At 45.3% G+C, this 18307-nt stretch overlaps 1 protein-coding gene and 1 pseudogene across 1 annotated transcript; one reads left to right on the top strand and one right to left on the bottom strand.

The window, feature by feature from the left end:
- Nucleotides 1-3297: 3297 nt before the first annotated feature.
- Nucleotides 3298-5980, bottom strand: slbo (slow border cells). The gene has a single exon (XM_001361955.4). The coding sequence runs from the start codon at nt 5388-5390 to the stop codon at nt 4023-4025; it is 1368 nt and encodes a 455-aa protein (XP_001361992.2). The 5' UTR covers nt 5391-5980; the 3' UTR covers nt 3298-4022.
- Nucleotides 5981-8780: 2800 nt separating this feature from the next.
- LOC117183757 (uncharacterized) lies at nt 8781-9412 on the top strand (annotated as a pseudogene).
- Nucleotides 9413-18307: the final 8895 nt, after the last annotated feature.

Raw genomic sequence — 18307 nt, 5'->3', positions numbered from 1 at the left:
CGTCCTTATGCTTCCTTATCATCTGATCTGATCTATCTCCATACCAACTCTTTCCATTTCGACTGTATTCCCAATGCTCTCTTAAAGCATACATATATGTATGTATATAGTATGCATTTAAATCTTCGTTGTGTTTGCCTCTCGTTAAGTATCTTTGCTTCGCTCATGCTATTTCCCCTTTAGCCTTATCTACACAAACATTTTGTTTGGACAGTGCTGCCCATAAATTCTGAACAGATATGCTTTCGAGTGTTAAATACATCTCTACCGTATGTAAATTAATTTCTTTTTAATTGTTGCTGAAGTTTTGTTAGTGCTATTAACTCCACTCTGTGCTGAGAGAACGTAGGTTGTTGTATTTTGCTTCACCTCATCCTAAAAGTTGCGTAAAAGAGACGCATCTTCAATCTGTGGGTCACTTGGGGGCTGTACAATTTATTTGATTATTTGCCATCTGCAGAGCCGCAGAGCCACACAGCCAAATGTCTCCATTTTGCGGGGCTCGCTTGATTTATAACGGAAAATTCGTTTAAGCAAAGCAAAACGCTAAACAATTTTTGTGGGCCACGTTAATAAGCGCAACATAACGAACATAATATCTTAACTTGGTCATCAGGCAGCAGACAGACATCCAGCACAACAAAAGAAAAGGCATCTTTAAAAAGCAGCAACAACAACAACAACAGCACTCATGGCTATTACATAAGACCCACACTCAGATACAGATACAGATACATTGAGCCTCAGACTCGGCTGAGAGTGAGGCTGAGGCTGAGACTGAGACTGCGGCCAACATGGCGTCGTCGTCGTCGTCGTCGCCGTCGAAAAGAAAATAGTCAATGTATTGTGGAAAGGAAACAGCAAAAAGCGGGGTAAAAAGAGGTGAGCTCCGCCGGTGCCCCATTGTTGCTGCCTCAGCTGCTGCTGCTGCGCTGCTGCTGCTCTAGAGGCAACGGCTGTATTAGATAGCAAAAGTCAGTCAGTCGACGGCATAGAAAGTGAAACCGCTCCGTGTTGGCCACACGATCGTCGTTGCCAGGCGAATGGTGGCACAAAAGAGAGGGAACGGAGCTCGGCTTTAAATATAAGCCAAACAGCTATTACTCAATCTGTGCTAAAAAGAAAAAAAATAAAGATAGATAGATAGATAGATAGATGCAGAGATGTAAAGTTAGTCCCTCTCTCCGTGTCCCTCTCTCTTTCCCCCATTCGCTCTCTTGAGGCATGAAAATAAAAATGAAGTAACCCACTTTTTTCCGTTATGTTTTTTTGTTGCTGTTCGTTGCAGCCAAAGATGGAGTGGAAAGAGGAGAAGATACCACTCGTACAACAATAAGCAGCAGACAAAGTGGAACTGAAGTGTGAAAGATCGATTGATTGGCAACTGAAACGTGATGGATCTGGATCTGGAACTGGACCTTTTGAAGCTCAATGAAACGGAAAGTAACGAGGATCAGAGGAGCATACTATTTGCAAATACAGGGAAATATGAGAGACATATTTTCTTGAGAGCTTTTCGAAGTTGATAATCTATTCCTGAAGACTATTAAAGTTGTTGTGATAGATAGATTGCTCTGGGACCCGTTTGATTTCTGACATCTTACTGATCGTACTCTCAGATTCGTTAAGCACATACCAACCCCATGCTGTAACATCCTTTAGACCTCCCGAATGGCCCTGTGCCTGTGTCTGTGCCTGGGCTCCTCCTCCTCTTGATATATGTCCCGTCAGCATCTCTCCTTCCTTCTTCATTATGGCAATTAAAATTTATCAACCTATCGCCTTGGTAGGACGGAAAAATGACTGCAAATTGTGCTGCCTCTGGTTGTTGCAGATTTATCACTTCTCGCTGCCGTCGCGTCGCTCATAACTCATACGCCGCGTATGCTTGGCGCTTAGTTTGGCAGTAATTGTGCGGCAATTTCTGTTCCCTTGCCAAAATCATGCTGACGATGATGCATGTATGTACCCATGAGGGCGCTGCAGTCGTGGGATTAGGGCAGGGGCACAGGCAACCGCAAACTTTCACCGTAAGCCGCTTAGAACCCTTATCAAAGTCGAGCTTTAAATTGAAGCCAGTTTCATTTCGGGTTTCATGGCTACCACAAGACACCCACAAGTTGTACAATTTCACTTTCGAGAAGGTTACTGCTTGCTGCTGCTGCTGCTGCTGCTGCTGCTGCACTCTAGAGTGCATGCGCAATTAGCTTTCATCAATCAAAGTACTCAACAATGCTCACTGAGAGTCGGGGTGACAGGGGAGACTAGGGCTAGACAAATTGGGTGCACGCAGCAGTAGCAGGGGCAGCTGCGGCAAGAGCGGGGCAGGCAGCAATCGCCGCAGATGGAAAGAAAGTTTTAGCCACCGCCTTGCGTTGGCTTTCCTCAACAAGCCTCAAGAAAAGGGCTTAGCCCGAACCCAGATTTTTTTGGCTTTTTGTGTAAGTGATTATCTGCCCCAGGTCGGGGCAATGCGTTCCCCTGCTGCTCCTGCTGCTGCTGCTTACCCTCTGGCCCCGGGCTTCGGGGGGGCTTTCTCTGGCGCGTTAATTTGTCTGATATTTCTGTGTGTTTTGTATTTTTTGTTTCGGGTTGCATTTATTCTTTTTCGCTTTGTCGTTTATAAATTTGCTTTTCGTTTCGGGTTTGTCTTACTGTCAAATTGTGTCAACACGGCCGCCATGCGATTGTCTGGCGGTACGGTCCTCCCATCCTCCTCAGCCGAGCTGCCCCCTCTGGCAGACCCTTTGCCCTCAGCGCGTGTCTCAGCTGTCGCGTCTGGCAGCCCGAAATGCATTGCCTTGTCTTGGTTGTCGCATCAGAGGAAAAGCCACAAGAAAACTGTGTCTCCCTCTCTGCCTGTCTCTTATTGGCCTTCTATGTGCCTGTCTATGCCTGTGTGTGTGTTTGTGTGGCCGCCTAAATATGGCCGACATTTTATTAGATATTTTTTGGCAAAGCTCTTCGCATTGTTTTTGGGCCAATTACGGTTTGTCGGCTAATTTATAAATATTATACACAATTTGATAATATTACGGAAAACTTAGGGGGTTCGGTTTTAAGGTTTGAAATAGCCCTCTTGAAAATGAAAGAATGTTTATGTTTCTTTGTATATTGTAAATTTTATTTAATTTATTTAGAGTTGCTTTACAGTTTGCGTTTGTTGGTTTCTTCTTGTATGTATGTATATTTAATTTACGAATTTATAAATTAAAATGAGAACATTGCGTTGGCCTTACAAGTTAATAGCATTCATATCTTCCGCGCTCTCAGCAGCCACGGATCAGATTTTCCGTATTCTCATCGCATTCGCTAGATTACTGTTAGTACCGGGTAGGGATATGCGTAGGGGCTGGGGTAGGGGTAGTGAGTGGGGGGGAGGTATCTTTTTGGGAAAAGGCTTACGATCTAGAGATTTGCTAATGTTGGATCAGTGTTTAAAGCAGGGCCTGGGCGTGGCATAAAGCATGTAGGCGCAAGCCGCACACCATTCAAGAAATGTACAAAATTACAATAGTAAAAATATGATTTGTGTTTTTTGTTTGTTTTTTTTTTGTTTTGTTTCTTTTGTATAAATAGTTTTAATTTTTTGTATTTTCCGTTTTCTTTCCTGCGCGTTTTTACATAAATATTTTCAACATTTTTCTTTGGCTTAACTTTATGATAATATGCATAGATATATATATTTATAGATGTGCGAAATATATGTTACAGTCGTTAAAATTAAGTACAAAAATATTTAATTGTAACTCGATAAGCAGTGATAACAAGGAGGAGGGAACGAAGAGAAGAAAATGTACAAAGAAATGCCCCACAGGGTGGGTCCGAAAAGGAAGAAGAGGTAAAGCAGAATGCAGAATGCAGAATGCAGAAGTTGATGAACAGTAGCAAAAAGGAAAATGGTTCTTACATGCTACCCACACAGCATTTTAAATCTTTGATTTGGCGACACAGACACACTCACTCACTCATGTCTCATTCATTCATTCACACTCAGACTCATTCACAACACACACTCACGGCTACAGTGAGTGCTCGTTGGTGTTGAGGAAGCTCCGACAGACGCGACTCACTTCGGGATTGGCATGGTTCATCAGCTGCATGTAGATCTGTTTGTGCAGCTGCAACTCGTTGGTCATCTCCCCCAGCTGCCGGATGAGAGCGTCCTTCTCCTTGAGCAGGCTCTTCACGCGCTCCTCTACCTCCCGCGACCGGACTTTGGCCTTCTCGCGACTCTTGCGCACCGCGATGTTGTTGCGTTCTCGCCGACGCCGGTACTCCTCGGTGCCCTTGTCCACGTGCTTGTTTCCGTGCTTCCGGTGGTGGTTGTGCTGCTGGTGCTGCCCCGCGTGCTGGAGCTTACTGTGCTGCTTCAACAGGTGCTGGGCCCCAGCGGCGGCCGCCAGGTGTGGTAGGTTGTGGTGTGCCAGCACATTGGCCGTGGTCAGATTCGTGAACTGGCTGCCATTTACGGGACCGCTGCTGCCGTTGCTGCCATTGCTGCTGCTGTGGTTCGGGGTGGTGCTACCGTTGAGGGTGCCGCTGGTGCTGTTGCCGGATATTCCGTTCGCTGCGGACCCGTACCCGTTGTACAGCCCATTGCCATTGGACATGAAGGCGGCGGCCGCGTTGCTTGCCTGCTGGCTGGCCGCTTCCTGCAGGTGGCGACGATACTCGGGGTCGATGGGCTCCTCCTTGATCGTGCTGGAGTCGGAGCCCACGGAGCTGTTTTCGTCGCTGGAATTGTTGTAGGTGGCGTGCACGGGTTGTGGCATGTACGCCAGTGCCCCGCCCCGCCCGTAACCGTGCTGATTCCTCAGCGTCTGTTGCTGCAACACCTTGGCTGCGGCGCTGACCATTCCATTGGGCGGCAGGGTGGCGGAGAGTCCGCCCGGACTGGTTACCATGTCGCTGAAGATTCCCAGCGTCTCCGTGTCCCGGAACTGGTCATCTATCAGGTGCTGCAGGTCCAGGGTAATCTCTTGGGTCGTCAGCTCGTCGAGATCCGTCTGCGTGGTGTACTGTTGCAGCATTTGCTTCTGCAGCAAGTTGTTCACATTGTTGTTCACGCTGTTGCTGTTGTTGTTGTTGCCGTTGAGGGCCGCCTGTTGCATTTGGTGCATGGCATGCTGCTTCACAAGGAGTGCCGCATCCTGGGACGTATTGTTGTTGGCATCCGTTGTCTGCTGCTGGTGCTGAGGATTTTGTTGCTGCTGCTGCTGTTGAGGATTTTGTTGCTGCTGCTGCTGTTGCTGTTGCTGGGCAGTGGACATCGCCGTCAGTGTGATCTGGCCGATGGTGGCCTGCTGGGGGGGCGGCTTCTTGAGGTCCAGCTGGGCCAGCGTCTGCACGGCATCGGCGTACATCTGTGGCGATTCCATGTTCAGCATTTTTAGTTGCCCGAATGAGGGTAGAATGTTGATGCCTTTTTGCCCGATAATTTTGATTGATTTTAGGCGAAAATTTTGTTGGGGAATTTATGGTTGTTTTTTTTTCTGTTGGTTGGCTCTAAGTCCTAAACCATTGCACTGAGGTAAGTTTGTCTTTGGAAGTGTTTTTTTTTTATCTCACAAATTGGTAAATTTAGTCATTTTTTGCCGCTTAAATGTTCACTGCAGCCACGCATTTTTGTATTGTTGTTAGCTTGTTGTTGTAATCGTTGTTAACACTGCACTTCTCCGGCCGCACGCGCTCGAACGACTGAAGTGCCACCGCAATGATGCAACAGATTTTATACGAGACGGCCCGACGCGACTCTGCTTTGGTATTAGAAGGCAGGCAGGCAGCAGGCAAAGGCAAGCTCCTGAAGAACCGTTAGGCTGTCTGGGCCCCCAGAGAGCGAAGAGACAGGCAGACAGACAGAGAGAGAAAGAGGGAGCTTTTCTTGGCGTTTTCCTGTCCGTTAGAGCGAGCAGCGCGTCCGTCGCTTACAATTGGTAAATTGTAACTGTGACAAAATGCGAACGCGGCACAGTGAAAAAGTCTTTGGCGCAGGCCAAGCAGCAGCAGCAGAAGGCAGCAGCAGCAGCGCCAAAGAAAATGAGAAGCAAACGACGACGCCAGCGACGCAGCCGAAGCACAGCGCGCATGTAACACACACAGACACACACACACCACAGCCACAGACGCAAATGCTCCACGCCATAAAAGCCCCAAAAATGACGTCGTCGTCGTTACTGCTGCTTGAGCGTCGGTCGGCTGCGCTGCTTTTACAGCAACTACCTGTGGATGAGCGTCCAAAGAGACTCAGCCAAAGAGAGGAGAGAAACGATCGACTGACTGTCTGCGGGACATGTAAAAAGCAAAAGTTTTTCCCAATCACTTTTACTCTCAATGAGAGAGGGGGAACCAACTGAACTGCAAGCAATTTACTTACCAGACAAGTTTCTGCTCCCTGCCTTCTGTTGCGACTGAGTGCAGGGAGAAAAGCCAACTGCTGTGCAGAGTGTAAACGATGAGAAGCGAATAATTAAATATTTTTCTAAGTTTTTTGAATATGAAGAGAGGGTATGAGAGGGTGCATTCTCCATAAGCTCAAATAAATGCACATCTGACGTAGCAGTTTGGCTTTTTTGCATTGCTATGCGGCATGACGTCACAAAATTCGCATGCAGGTAGTCAACAACGAAAGAAAACAAGAGAGGAGAAAGCTCTCGGTAGTCGAGGCTTTGATACCCATTCAGCTATAAACATTTCAAGATACGATACATAAGCATCAGCTTCCTATAAAAAGTTATATAAAAGTGCAGACGGACAGACAGACGGACATTCTTAGGATAGTACTAGATGATGATAAGCATATAGTCGGATATACCTCCTTTTACATCTGGGGTATACAAAAAGAGCGCCAGCTTTGGCACTGAATACACTGCCCGCGTGTTGTCTCTCTTCTCTCGCTTTCATTTTCGTTTGCTTTGGGAGAAGCAACAATAACAAAATCACGCCCGCATAAACCGGCATTCCCCCTCACCTCTCTCTCTCTCTTTCTCTCTGACTCTCCCAGAAGGGCCCTTCTCGCACTCATTGATTTCTGCCTAGACTTTTGACTCAGAAGAAGTTCGTGAAGAGCTGCATTTCGGGGGGATTTATTTTGGCGCGCATGCGTGACTGCTCGGACGGAGGCGTCGCGTCGCAACGCATCAGAGAGCTTTCACGTAATATCGTACGCAGTGCTTTTCTTGTTGCTTTTGCTGTTGCTTTTGCGTCTTATTAAAATTAAAATCATGTTATGAAATTCATAAAAATTAGCACGCCTCGTAGTTTTGTTTATTTAAATGCAGCGATTTGTAAAAGTTGTCTTTGCTCTGTCACTGGCTCTCCCTCTCTTTGAATCACTCCCTTTCTCTCTCTTTCTCTTTCTACGACTCTCTCCTTTTCCGTTTTCTTTGATTTAGGTCAAGTTGTCGTTTACTTTTTGAAGGTGTGTGCGCTGCTCTCCGTTGCCCCTTTGTTTATTCGGATTTTATTAATCATACGCCCCGTGCGCGGTTGTACGATAAGAGCAGATGCCGATGGCGTTGGCGATGTCGATGACAGGACCGCTCTTCAGCGTTGATTCCCCAGCCCCAGCCCCAGCCGCAGCCGCAGCCCCATCCTTATCAGTCAAATGATAACCCATCTGATATATCGATATCGATGACTACATCAGAGGAGATTGTGCAAATTTCACTGCCGCTGTAGCCGCTTCCTTGTGCGTGTTGCACAAATGCGTTGCCCTCGACACTGCACCCTTATTGTTCAAAGGCGTTGCATTGTGCCCCTGTTGCCCAATCATTGATCAGATGTCGATGCGTGCTTATCAATTGCGGCCACTGACGAAATGCCATATGTAGATGGGGCAAGATGGCCTTATCCCAACTGATAATTGAATTCTTTGATTGGGAAAGTATGGTTATTAAAACAAAAGAAAGTTTGAGTTAGTTAAAATTAACGGTAGTGAAATGTGATGTTATTATATCCATTTAAATAATAAACAAAATAAATAAATTTGTTTCTGGAAAAGAATTTTCTTCCACAAATCAAAGAAAATAATGATTAGATTAGGGTTTGGTAATTCTCGCCAATTTATTTTATCAAAGGCATTTTATGCAACAAGAAAGATAAAGATAAAATGACGAAAAAAGTCAAAGCCTTTTAGGCATCTCTCTGCAGAGGGAACCTATTCCCACGGACCCTCCAGTTTTTCCATATCAACTACGACCACGCGCTATGCACAACAACCTTAGCCACTTTTTGTTTGTATTTTGGCAAACGGCTGATAAGACGAGACGGCCAAAACTCACGAATTCGCGTTAACAAAACAAATACTACTGCCTGGCGCGATTCAAGTATGGGAGAGCGGTGAATCGCGTTCATTGCACCCGAAAAAGAGTTATCTGACACACGCAAAAATCACACAGATATAATATTTATAAATATGGTCATAATTGAGAGCTATGGGAAGTCATTTCTATGGCACATTCCCCATTTTTGTATGTAGGAGTAAAATATGCGTACAAAGCATATAAGAAAGGTGTTTCCCATCTGTCCCGAGGAGAGAATTTTTTACTTTTTTTATCAATATTATTAAGCGATGCAGAGAAAAACGTTGGAAAATTACTTAATCATCGTACTGTGGGCATTAAGTGATTAATGGACCCAGACTAAATGCTAATTTTAAATGAATTCAATTCAAAAATTTAGTTATTGTGGGTTCAGTGACAATCCATGATGTGCGCCAAGCTCGAGTTTGTGGTTCGTCTCGTAATGATTTCATTTTTGGTAACAGAGGCCTGTAACCGAGCTATCATTGTGAATAGGAAACTTTTCATGTAATGGTAAAAATATATTGTTACTCAACCCACATCGCTTCCCGGACGGAGTTTACGAACATCGAATGCGACTCCTTGGATAAGCAGCTTAGTGATTTGAACAGGAGCTTCAAATACATTTCCATCAAAGTAAAACTGTTTAAGAGTCCCGTTACCAAAGTCAAGGTTTTTCCGCCCAAAATGGCCACAGAAATTATGACGTTAATACAGTTTCTATATCCAGGTTAACTTCGGTCTGTATAAACGATTTAGTGGGTATAGGCCCTTCCTCTACAACTTAACAGTCGATGCCTGTCGATTCCATAACAATCAGAAATCCAACCCCACAGCTAGCTTCATTTTTTAGATCTTCAAGCCCTACACCAACATGAACCACTCGTGTCCGTACAGTGTAAGTGGTCAGGGGATCACGGTATTGATTCAGACTTACGATTTCTAACCCACAGGATTATGTTGTGCTGGACAAGCTTACTGCAGATTTTGTACATCGCCGGATGACGGCTTATCTCCCTTTTCCTGATGGTGACTACTTATTCCAATTTCATTGGATGGCCTACGACATCAACCTGGCAGTGGTCAAAGTATACTTCAGGCTTTCTTGAATGATCTAATCTACCCTACTTGTAATACAAATATATATACCAAAATTGGTTGTATCGAAAGTTTCGGCCCCCTAGATACCGCCGTTTCCTTCTGGTTTGTTTTGATTTCGGTTTTCTTAGTCACACCTTATCGGCCGCAGTGACGACCGATATCGTTTGCTACGCTACACCCAGAAAAGTTATACTTCCTCAAATTTGAACCCGATCGCATTGAACTCGAGTCGAGAGAGTTTGATGACTCGCACGCTGGATTCTCACGGCCCGACTTTCGATTAGGCGAAAAGTTCTAAGCACAAGCAGAGTCGAGACCAATATTCGCCGAAGAGCGGGCAAACACCACTTTCATTGGCGAATCGCGTCGCATCAGCATTAATATTTATTCATTTCTGTGGGCATCAGCACATGGTCGCCAGGGAGCGGTTGGCTTTCTGTGGAAGCAGCAGCAGAAGAACCAGAAGCAAAAGACAATACCCAAAAGGCAAGAGACAATCCCCCTTTTGGCAGAGAGTTTGGGTTCGATGAACCTGCTGCACTTTGAATGGTGTTCAGTAGTCGGTAGTTAGGTGGAAATCCTCAAAATTTTCATTAATTGTGTTTGAGATTAAAAATTTTTTTTGTACAGTGAATTGAATAATATTAAATTATTTTATTTTAATCCAACAAAAAATATATTATATATTTTTGCTTATTTAATGGTGTTGCTCTCTCACATCGTATATGTTTTCATTTGTTATTCGTTTCGCCCTCTTGGAACCGAAATGTTGATGCTGAGATATTTCTATTTCAAATATACGTTAACCACTGATGCTTCCTATTGCTTTAACAGATTGTTTGGAACAACTGCTTGCACCGCTTGCGATGTGTACTTCTTTTTGGACTGCTTGGATTTACTGGTTTCACAAAGCAGTGTAGCATTTTCATAGCTTCCAGACTTTGCCAGCTAGTACATTAAATTTGTTCCTTTGGGCTGACTGTTGAGTGCTGATTGTTATGACACCATTGACTGCAGCCTGCAAACAAATATCCGTTTGCCATGCCCATGCAGCTGCTCCGTCACTCTCGGGCTAATTTCCGCCTACAGCTGCTCTTGGAGCTTTGGCAGTCCTTGATCAAGGATACAGTCTGCAAGGAGGCATTTTGGGCGCGAGATGAAAATCAGCTGAAACATCGCCGTCACCGCCCACTGATCGAGTTCAACAAGAGCCTGCCTCACAAATCTCTCGATCTCTGTGGCAGCTCGATCGACTCGGGACAATGCCAGTCTTCCATCCTCCACCCTCAACCCTCTGCCATATCTCCTTATCATAACTGATAATTGAGTTCTTTGATTGGGAATTGGGGGATAATAAAAATATGGAAAATGTAAATTAGTTTAAATTATCCAACTAACCATTTAAAAAAATATAAATAAGTAAGTATGTTTCTAAAAAAGAATTCAATCTTAAGCAATTCAAGAAATATAATGATTAGATTAATGTTTGGCAACTCTCGCCGATTTATTAAATCAAAGACATTTTATGCAGCAAATAAAGATAACATTATATAATTTAGATATCTGTATATAACAAATACTATAGCCAAAAATACGTCAAAGCCTTTTAGGCTTCTCTATGCAGAGGGAACCAATTCCCACGCCCAATATGATGGACCCTCCAGTTCTTCTATATCAACAACGACCACGCGCCATGCACAACAACCTTAGCCACGTTTGCTTGTATTATAGCAAACGACTGATAAGACGAGACGGCCAAAACTCGCGAATTCGCGTTAACAAAACAAATACTACAGCCAGACGTGATTCAAGTGTGGGAGAACGATGAATAGCGTTCACTGCACCCTAAAACGAGTTATCTGAAACTCGCAAAAATTACACAGAAATTATATTTAAAAACATGGCCATAATTGAGAGCTATAATTCTCAATATTATTATTATTGGCAAATTATCTAATCATCGTAATCTGGGCATCTACTGATCAATGGACCCAAACTAAATGCTTCATTTTAAATTACGATCCGTTTAAATCAAAATTCAAAAATGCAGTTATAGTGGCAGTTATTGACAATTCATGATATGCGCCAAGCTCGAGTTTGTGGTTCGTCTCTTGATGATTTCAAATTTGGTAACAGATGTAGGAAGGATTAGAAAATCAGAATCAGATTCCCATTACCAAAGTCAAGGTTTTTCCACCCAAAATGGCCACAGAAAATATGACGTTAATACAGTTTCTATATCCAGGTTAACTTCGGTCTGTACAAACGATTTAGTGGGTATAGGCCCTTCCTCTACAACTTCACAATCGATGCCTGCCGATTCGTGAATAGTCAGAAGCCTAACCCCATAGCTACCTTCTTTTATGAGACCTTCAGGTCCTACTCCAACATGAATCACTCGTGTCCGTACAGCGTAAGTGGTCAGGGGATCACAGAATTAAATCAGGCTTAACATTTCTAACTCACAGGATAACAGCTTATCTCCCTTTTCCTGATGGTGACTACTTATTCCAATTTCATTGGATTTCCTATGACATCAACCGGGCAGTGGTCAAAGCATACTTCACGCTTTCCTGAATAAACATAAGATTTTAGCAATTTCATATTTTTTCGGTACTTTCTATAAAAATATATAAGCTTTTCTTAACGTTCTTATGTGTAGAATATATCCAGAGTTGGCTTGGTTGGTTGAAGGAGCAGCAGAAGAATCAGAAGCTAAAGACAATGCCCAAAAGGCAAGAGAGTATAGGCTGAATGAACCTGCTGCATTTTGAGTGGTGTTCATTAGTCGGTAGCTAGGTGAAAATCATCCAAATGTTAATCGTTTATGTTATCATTTGTCTTTGCTGCTCTTTTCGCTGTTTTGAAACCAAATGTTGATGCTTAAACATTTATATCTCAAATACATACATATGTATACGTCATCACTGATTTTTTCTACTGCTTGAATAGCTTCTTTGGAACAACGGCTTGCAACGCTTATGATGTGTACTGCTTTCTTAATTTCGGTTCATTTGGGCTAACTGTTGAGTGCTGATTGGTATGACACCATTGAGTGGTGGCAAATAAATATCAGCCTGCCAGCCCATGACACTGCAGCTGCTCCGCCACCCCCGCCCGGGCTGATTTCTGACTACAGCTGCAATTGGAGCTTTGGAAGCACTATGCTGTTAATCGTCCTTGATCAAGGATACAGTCTGCAATTGGGCATTTGGACGGGCGATGAGATTCAGCTGAACAATCGCCGTCACCGCCCACTGATCGAGTTCACCCACAGCCTACCTCACAATGCTCTCGATCTCTGTGGCAACTCGATCGACTCGGGACAATGCCAGTCTTCCATCCTCCACCCTCAACCCTCTGCCATATCTCCTTATCATAACTGATAATTGAGTTCTTTGATTGGGAATTGGGGGATAATAAAAATATCCATATTTTTAGCCGCTTGAAGGGCTTCCATATCCAGCAGTATAACGATATCTTGAAGGAGTATCTAGTCCATGGCAGGACTACGATTGAGGAAAGTCAACGTTTATAGGAATTCTTAAAGTCGCTGTTCTTAGCACTTACACCATCAATGATCCTTGACCCACAAGCTTGAAACACTCCCCACCAGTCTCTCTGTCCCTTATCCAGCTCATATCAGAAATACCTGAAGGTAACAACGAAGGAAGCACAGTAGCCACAACTCATCCTACCTAACTACATTTGGCATGCGATCGATCGATCGATCGCTTGCATAGTGACTGAGACTGGGACTGAGACTGACCCAAGCAAACCAACAGCCGAAAGACTAACAGACTGGCTGACTGACTGACAGACTGACTGTCAGAATGCCTGAACGATCCTTGGAGCGAGCGATGGCACGACGACAAACGCATTGATTGAAATAGTTTATTTGCAGCCCGGTCGTCCCGGGGCCAGTGCCAGTCCTCCATCCTCTAGCCCTTTTCCTTCCATGCCATGCCCTACGATTGTTTGCCTCCTCTTTTTGTGTACGAGTATTTGTGTTTTGTTGCTTTCCTCATATTATTTGTGATGTTGTGTTGGCAGAGCGCAGAGATAATGATGACGAGCTGCCAGCCAGCCAGCCAGCCAGGCTGCATCCAGGCATCAGCATCAACAGTAGAATCGAGAAGAGACATTTGCTCCACCTCCTCCTGGGTGCCTGTGCCGTGCCTTACCTGAAACGCCATAGAGTGGCCCGGCCACGACTGATTGGGATGCCTTGTGAAGCGACGTGCGCAGAATTGACATTTTGTGGGCGCGATAAGGTCGGTGAACGGTCCCGTACCCGCACAGCCCGCAGTCCACAGTCCAAGCTGTATTTCGAACGGAGCGTACCCTCATTGCTCTGATTTCCAGGCAAAAGAGCACAAATTAAAAATGCTCCACAATTGCCTGTGAGATCGAGATCGATCGACAGCTCCGCCAGTGGAATTTTCATATGAGCGCTTGATTTCAGCAAAATTACATACTTGTAATTTTAAAATGCTGCCAAGAGTGCCAAGAGAGTTGAAACCAACAGCAACAGAAAACTAAACGAAACGAAACGCAGCGCAAAAAACCTCAAGAATCACAGAAGTCCAAGAATTTTAACCCCAACGCAAAGACTCTCGAGTCTCGAGTCTTGAGTCGGAGTCGGACTCCAAGTCGATTTCTTCCAACTGATCACTTACGCACATTTTATCACAGCCAGGCTGGAGACATCGCTGTGAGCCTCCACCTCCTGCCTGCTGCTCCATGGCCTGACAATAAGTGGACCCCAGTCTGGGGGGAGTTGGGAGTGCTCGACCAGGGTATACCTTCTGTACTTGTAGTTGGATTATCTGCAGGATTGCTTCATCCTTGAACATCTGGATAAAATGTCTAACTGTGGAGACGATGTCCATCAAAATCAAAGACCGCTTTACCGAGAGAATTCTGAGAGGATCCTTGCTCACAAAGAAGCACATCATATAAGACAGAATCTTTAAATGACATTTCAGTCCAATACACCCAGAATATCCTCTAGTTAGCGGGTAGAAAAAAATAAGTTACCGTTCTACGCGCTGAAATTTGTTGTACCATCGACGATCCGACGATCCCAAGCTGCTCATGCTGCTGCTACTGCTGCTGCTGTGGCTTCTGTAGCTTCTGTAGCTGCTGATGTTGCATGCAACTCCTCCGATGGTTTGTGGCCTGTCTGGGACGTTCTTCGTCTGCAGCCCAGCTCTTGTCAGTCCGGCAGCAGCAGCAGCAACAACAACAAACTATCGATCGCTGGCAATCGATCAAGTATTTCGCGTACATTATCCGAGATGCGTGGGATAATTCTGTTCTAATTTGTAGAGGCCGAGGCAGCGGTATCCGACTACCGACTGACGTCAACCGAAAAAGAGAACCTGGCCCCAAGACAGAGCCAAGCCACGAGGGCTGATGGGCCCCACTGTCATGCTAAGCACGCAGCAATCTCGACTTTTGTCATAATTAAATATTGAGGGAATATTAAAATGCTGGGCTGGCAAGGAAGTTCTAACTGGGCAGGACGGAAGGACGGAAGGGCGGAGTGTGCGGCGCGTGGTGTGGGGAGGCCTGAACTTCCGTTGTCGCTGCACTTGTCACAGTGCCGAAGGGAGTCCGCGCTGAATGCAAATGAGCTTTTGGCCAACTGGAAAACCGGTAACGAGTAACTGCCAGCCGGTAATCAGGTGAAATGGTCACGACCTGTTAATCGTTTTATGATTGTAGCGGTGCTTTTGTTTCCTGTGGCCGGACAGACACTCCGAAAGACAGAACGGTACTTCAGCTCAGAGAAAACCAAAACCGAAACCAAACCCAAAATAAAGGGTGGGATGGGGGTCTTCTGCTTTTCCTTTTGTTTCGGCAAAGCCTCAATTTTATTTAAATTGTAACAGAAACAAAAACAACACACAGACAGATGCCTGCCCCCTGACAAAAGGCATCGCACAGTCGAACCCAAAACCGAACCCCGAACCCCAAACCCCAAGCCCAAGCCCAATCCTTATGCGTTATTCATGAGCCAAGAAACATTGCGATCGCCTGTACCAATTGCCAATTGGTTCGATCTTGACTCCGACTCTGAATCTGATTCTGGCTCTGACTTTGACTTGGCGTTGGCGTTGGAGGTTCTCTCTCTCTCTCTCTCTCTCCGCAGACTTTTGACAATCTGCAGGCTTTGGCTTTGGCTTTCTGTGGCTGTCTTTGACTGTGGCTATGGCTGGGCTAAGTGGTTCATTGTCACCCCAGCGCCCAATTAGACACCTGAGCTCTGGGTTGTTGTGGGTGCTGCATGCCACAGATAAGATGTCCCAGGCGCTGGATTATAATAATGTTAATGATCTACGACAATGATTGGTTCTGCTCTGATAGATGCATGGGTTTCCATTGGGGTAAGATCTCTAATTCGAATATAATGTTCATTACAAATGTCTCACGTTTTCATACTGGCTTCTGCAGTAAAGGCAATCTGTAGTTTAATTATTTTACCAGTAGTCTCGATAGATCCCAACTCAACATCTCCGAGGTAGTTTCCCATATCTCGTCATGTATCGTATCTACTAAATAAGACAAAACACAAATTTACATATTTAGACTATTTAAAAACATTTTGGCTTGGGCCTATGCCGAATGCCCAACAAGGTCTATAAATACCCAATAATATCTATATATATGTGCAGACGTATATGAATGTATATGGGCTTATGTATGTGTGTGTAGCTGCAGCAAATCAAAAATTGTTCAAATTCGAAAATGGAACAAACGTTTTCTTTTTTTACAATTCATTTTTTGAGTGAGTTATAAAAATAAATTTTCGGGAAGATATGCGAACATACAGATGCATGATGATCTGTTCTCCCGTTAGATTTTGAAGGTGAACTCTGAGGGATTACATAACCAGTGCACTGGGGGAGCAAGAGCAGGCCCCATAGCTGGAATAAACGCACGTAAAACGCCAAGAAAACGCTCGCAAATAATTAAGTATTAGAAATGTGCAAGAGAAGAAAATTCCAGGGAAAATTCAATGGCAAAAAAAATACAACATGTGGCTGTTGTGGTGGTGGTGGTTGTTCCCAGCTGAGGCAAAAGCCAGACAGGCTGACGATCGCCTAGAAAGACAGCCGCTCTGGAGCCACAAAGTTGATACAAAGGAGAGGGATCCAGACCAGACCAGACCAGACCCGACCAGAGACCCAACTAACCAATTAGTAAGCGCTGCACAGAACGCGTCTACAATTGTGAGAACCTTAGACTTAGAACAGGCCAGAGACCCAGAGCCAGAGCTAGACCCGACCGAACCGAACCGGGCCAAAACCCAGCCAGCCAGGCCGTGTGAGTATGATGAAATGTCAGCAGGAGCAGCAGCAGCAGCACCAGCAGCAGCAGCAGGAACAGGAGCTGCAACTGAATGCACTGCGAGAATCGAAGAGGGTATCTGTATCTGCATCTGTATCTGTGACCTCTTGATCTGCGACTAATTTATCATTAATTTAATAAAAAAGTGCATAAAGTGTATAACTTTTAGATCCGCTTATTAAATATAAAGTTTTCCATTCTCTAATATATTATTTCTCTCTGTGGGAGGAGTAGCAGGAGATGAACCGAGGACGGACCGAGTCGGGTGCCCGCTGCGTGGAGCGAGCCTTATATGAACTAAGGCCAGCGGCAAACGTTCTATTTTGACAGTCATTATGATTAATTTAAATCATTAGGCAGCCCAGGCAGGTAGACAAACCATCGCGGAGCCGCAGAGTTCTTATATTTCATTATAATTAAATGCACGCGGCGGCGGGGCGACATCGACATCGACTCAACATCGACAACGACATCAGACATCATCTCGGAGCTGGAGCTGGTCCTGGGCCCCAGCCTGGACCTGGCTCTGGCTCTGGCTCTCGACTATTCGCGGAAGAGACAAGCTGGCGACAACGACAACGGCGGACCGAGGCCGAGGCACGGCGAGAGTCTGGAAAAGGCAATGATGACCATTTGCAGCTGGGGGAAAATGAAAAATCGAAGCGAGGAATGCATCAGCCAGCGACCAGCGACCAGCGGCCAGAAGTCTCCGAGTGAGTGTATCGATGTACAGAGATATTGTATACTCATCCTCGGCAGCACACTATCTCTGGCTATCTGTTAGTCGCTGCACGTGGCCAACACACCGCCCAGCGTCGACTCCCCCGTCATCCACCCAAACGACCATCAGCAACAGCAGCGGCGGAGCTGCAGAGGGAGCAGAATTTTCTTGCGAACATCTATTTAAGGACATTGGTGAAATACTCGTACTCCTGTGTACGAGTGTACGAGTGTACAAGTGGGCCCACCACGCAAATCCTCTAGAGCATTCTGACCATATTGGCCGAGGCTCGAGGCATTCCTGGCATAGTTTAAGTGTATCGCTTTTTGCCCCTGCAGCCGCCAGTCCGTGTACCCCAAGGGGTACAGCTGCAGAGGGTTGCAGCAGGGTAGGGACTGAGAAGAGAAAGGAGAGAAACAGAGAAATTACAAAATAACAAATTAACTTAATCAGCGGCTCTGATAAGCGAGACAGCAGCAGCGCGACACAAGAAAATGGCGTACGATACGAATACGAGTACGAGTACGAGTACGAGCATAATGTAATTACAAAACTCAATCACGAACGGGCCCCCAGAGAGGGAGGAGCCACGCTCAGGCCCCAAGATCTATGCGCAGGCGCAGCGTCGGCGGGAGTCATTCGGAAACGGAGAATGAATCGGCGATGGGAGATGGTGATGGAAGAGGTGCGGTGTACGGTACCGAATGAGTATGCATATTGGGGGCGTGTCGGAGGGAGCCTACGAGAAGGTATATACGTATGTGCACCTATGGCTGTATGGTTTTCTAATTAATTAAGCCATAAGCACACAGTCGCCTCGTCCGGA

This window comes from Drosophila pseudoobscura, chromosome 3 (genome assembly GCF_009870125.1).
Source record: "Drosophila pseudoobscura strain MV-25-SWS-2005 chromosome 3, UCI_Dpse_MV25, whole genome shotgun sequence".
NCBI lineage: Eukaryota > Metazoa > Arthropoda > Insecta > Diptera > Drosophilidae > Drosophila > Drosophila pseudoobscura.
The sequence above is the reverse complement of the archived record's forward strand: the minus strand, read 5'-3'. Positions and strand labels throughout refer to the sequence as shown.

Excerpts from the sequence above, each read along its gene's own strand:
- slbo (XM_001361955.4), bottom strand. The coding sequence starts at position 5,390 with ATGCTGAACATGGAATCGCCACAGATGTACGCCGATGCCGTGCAGACG.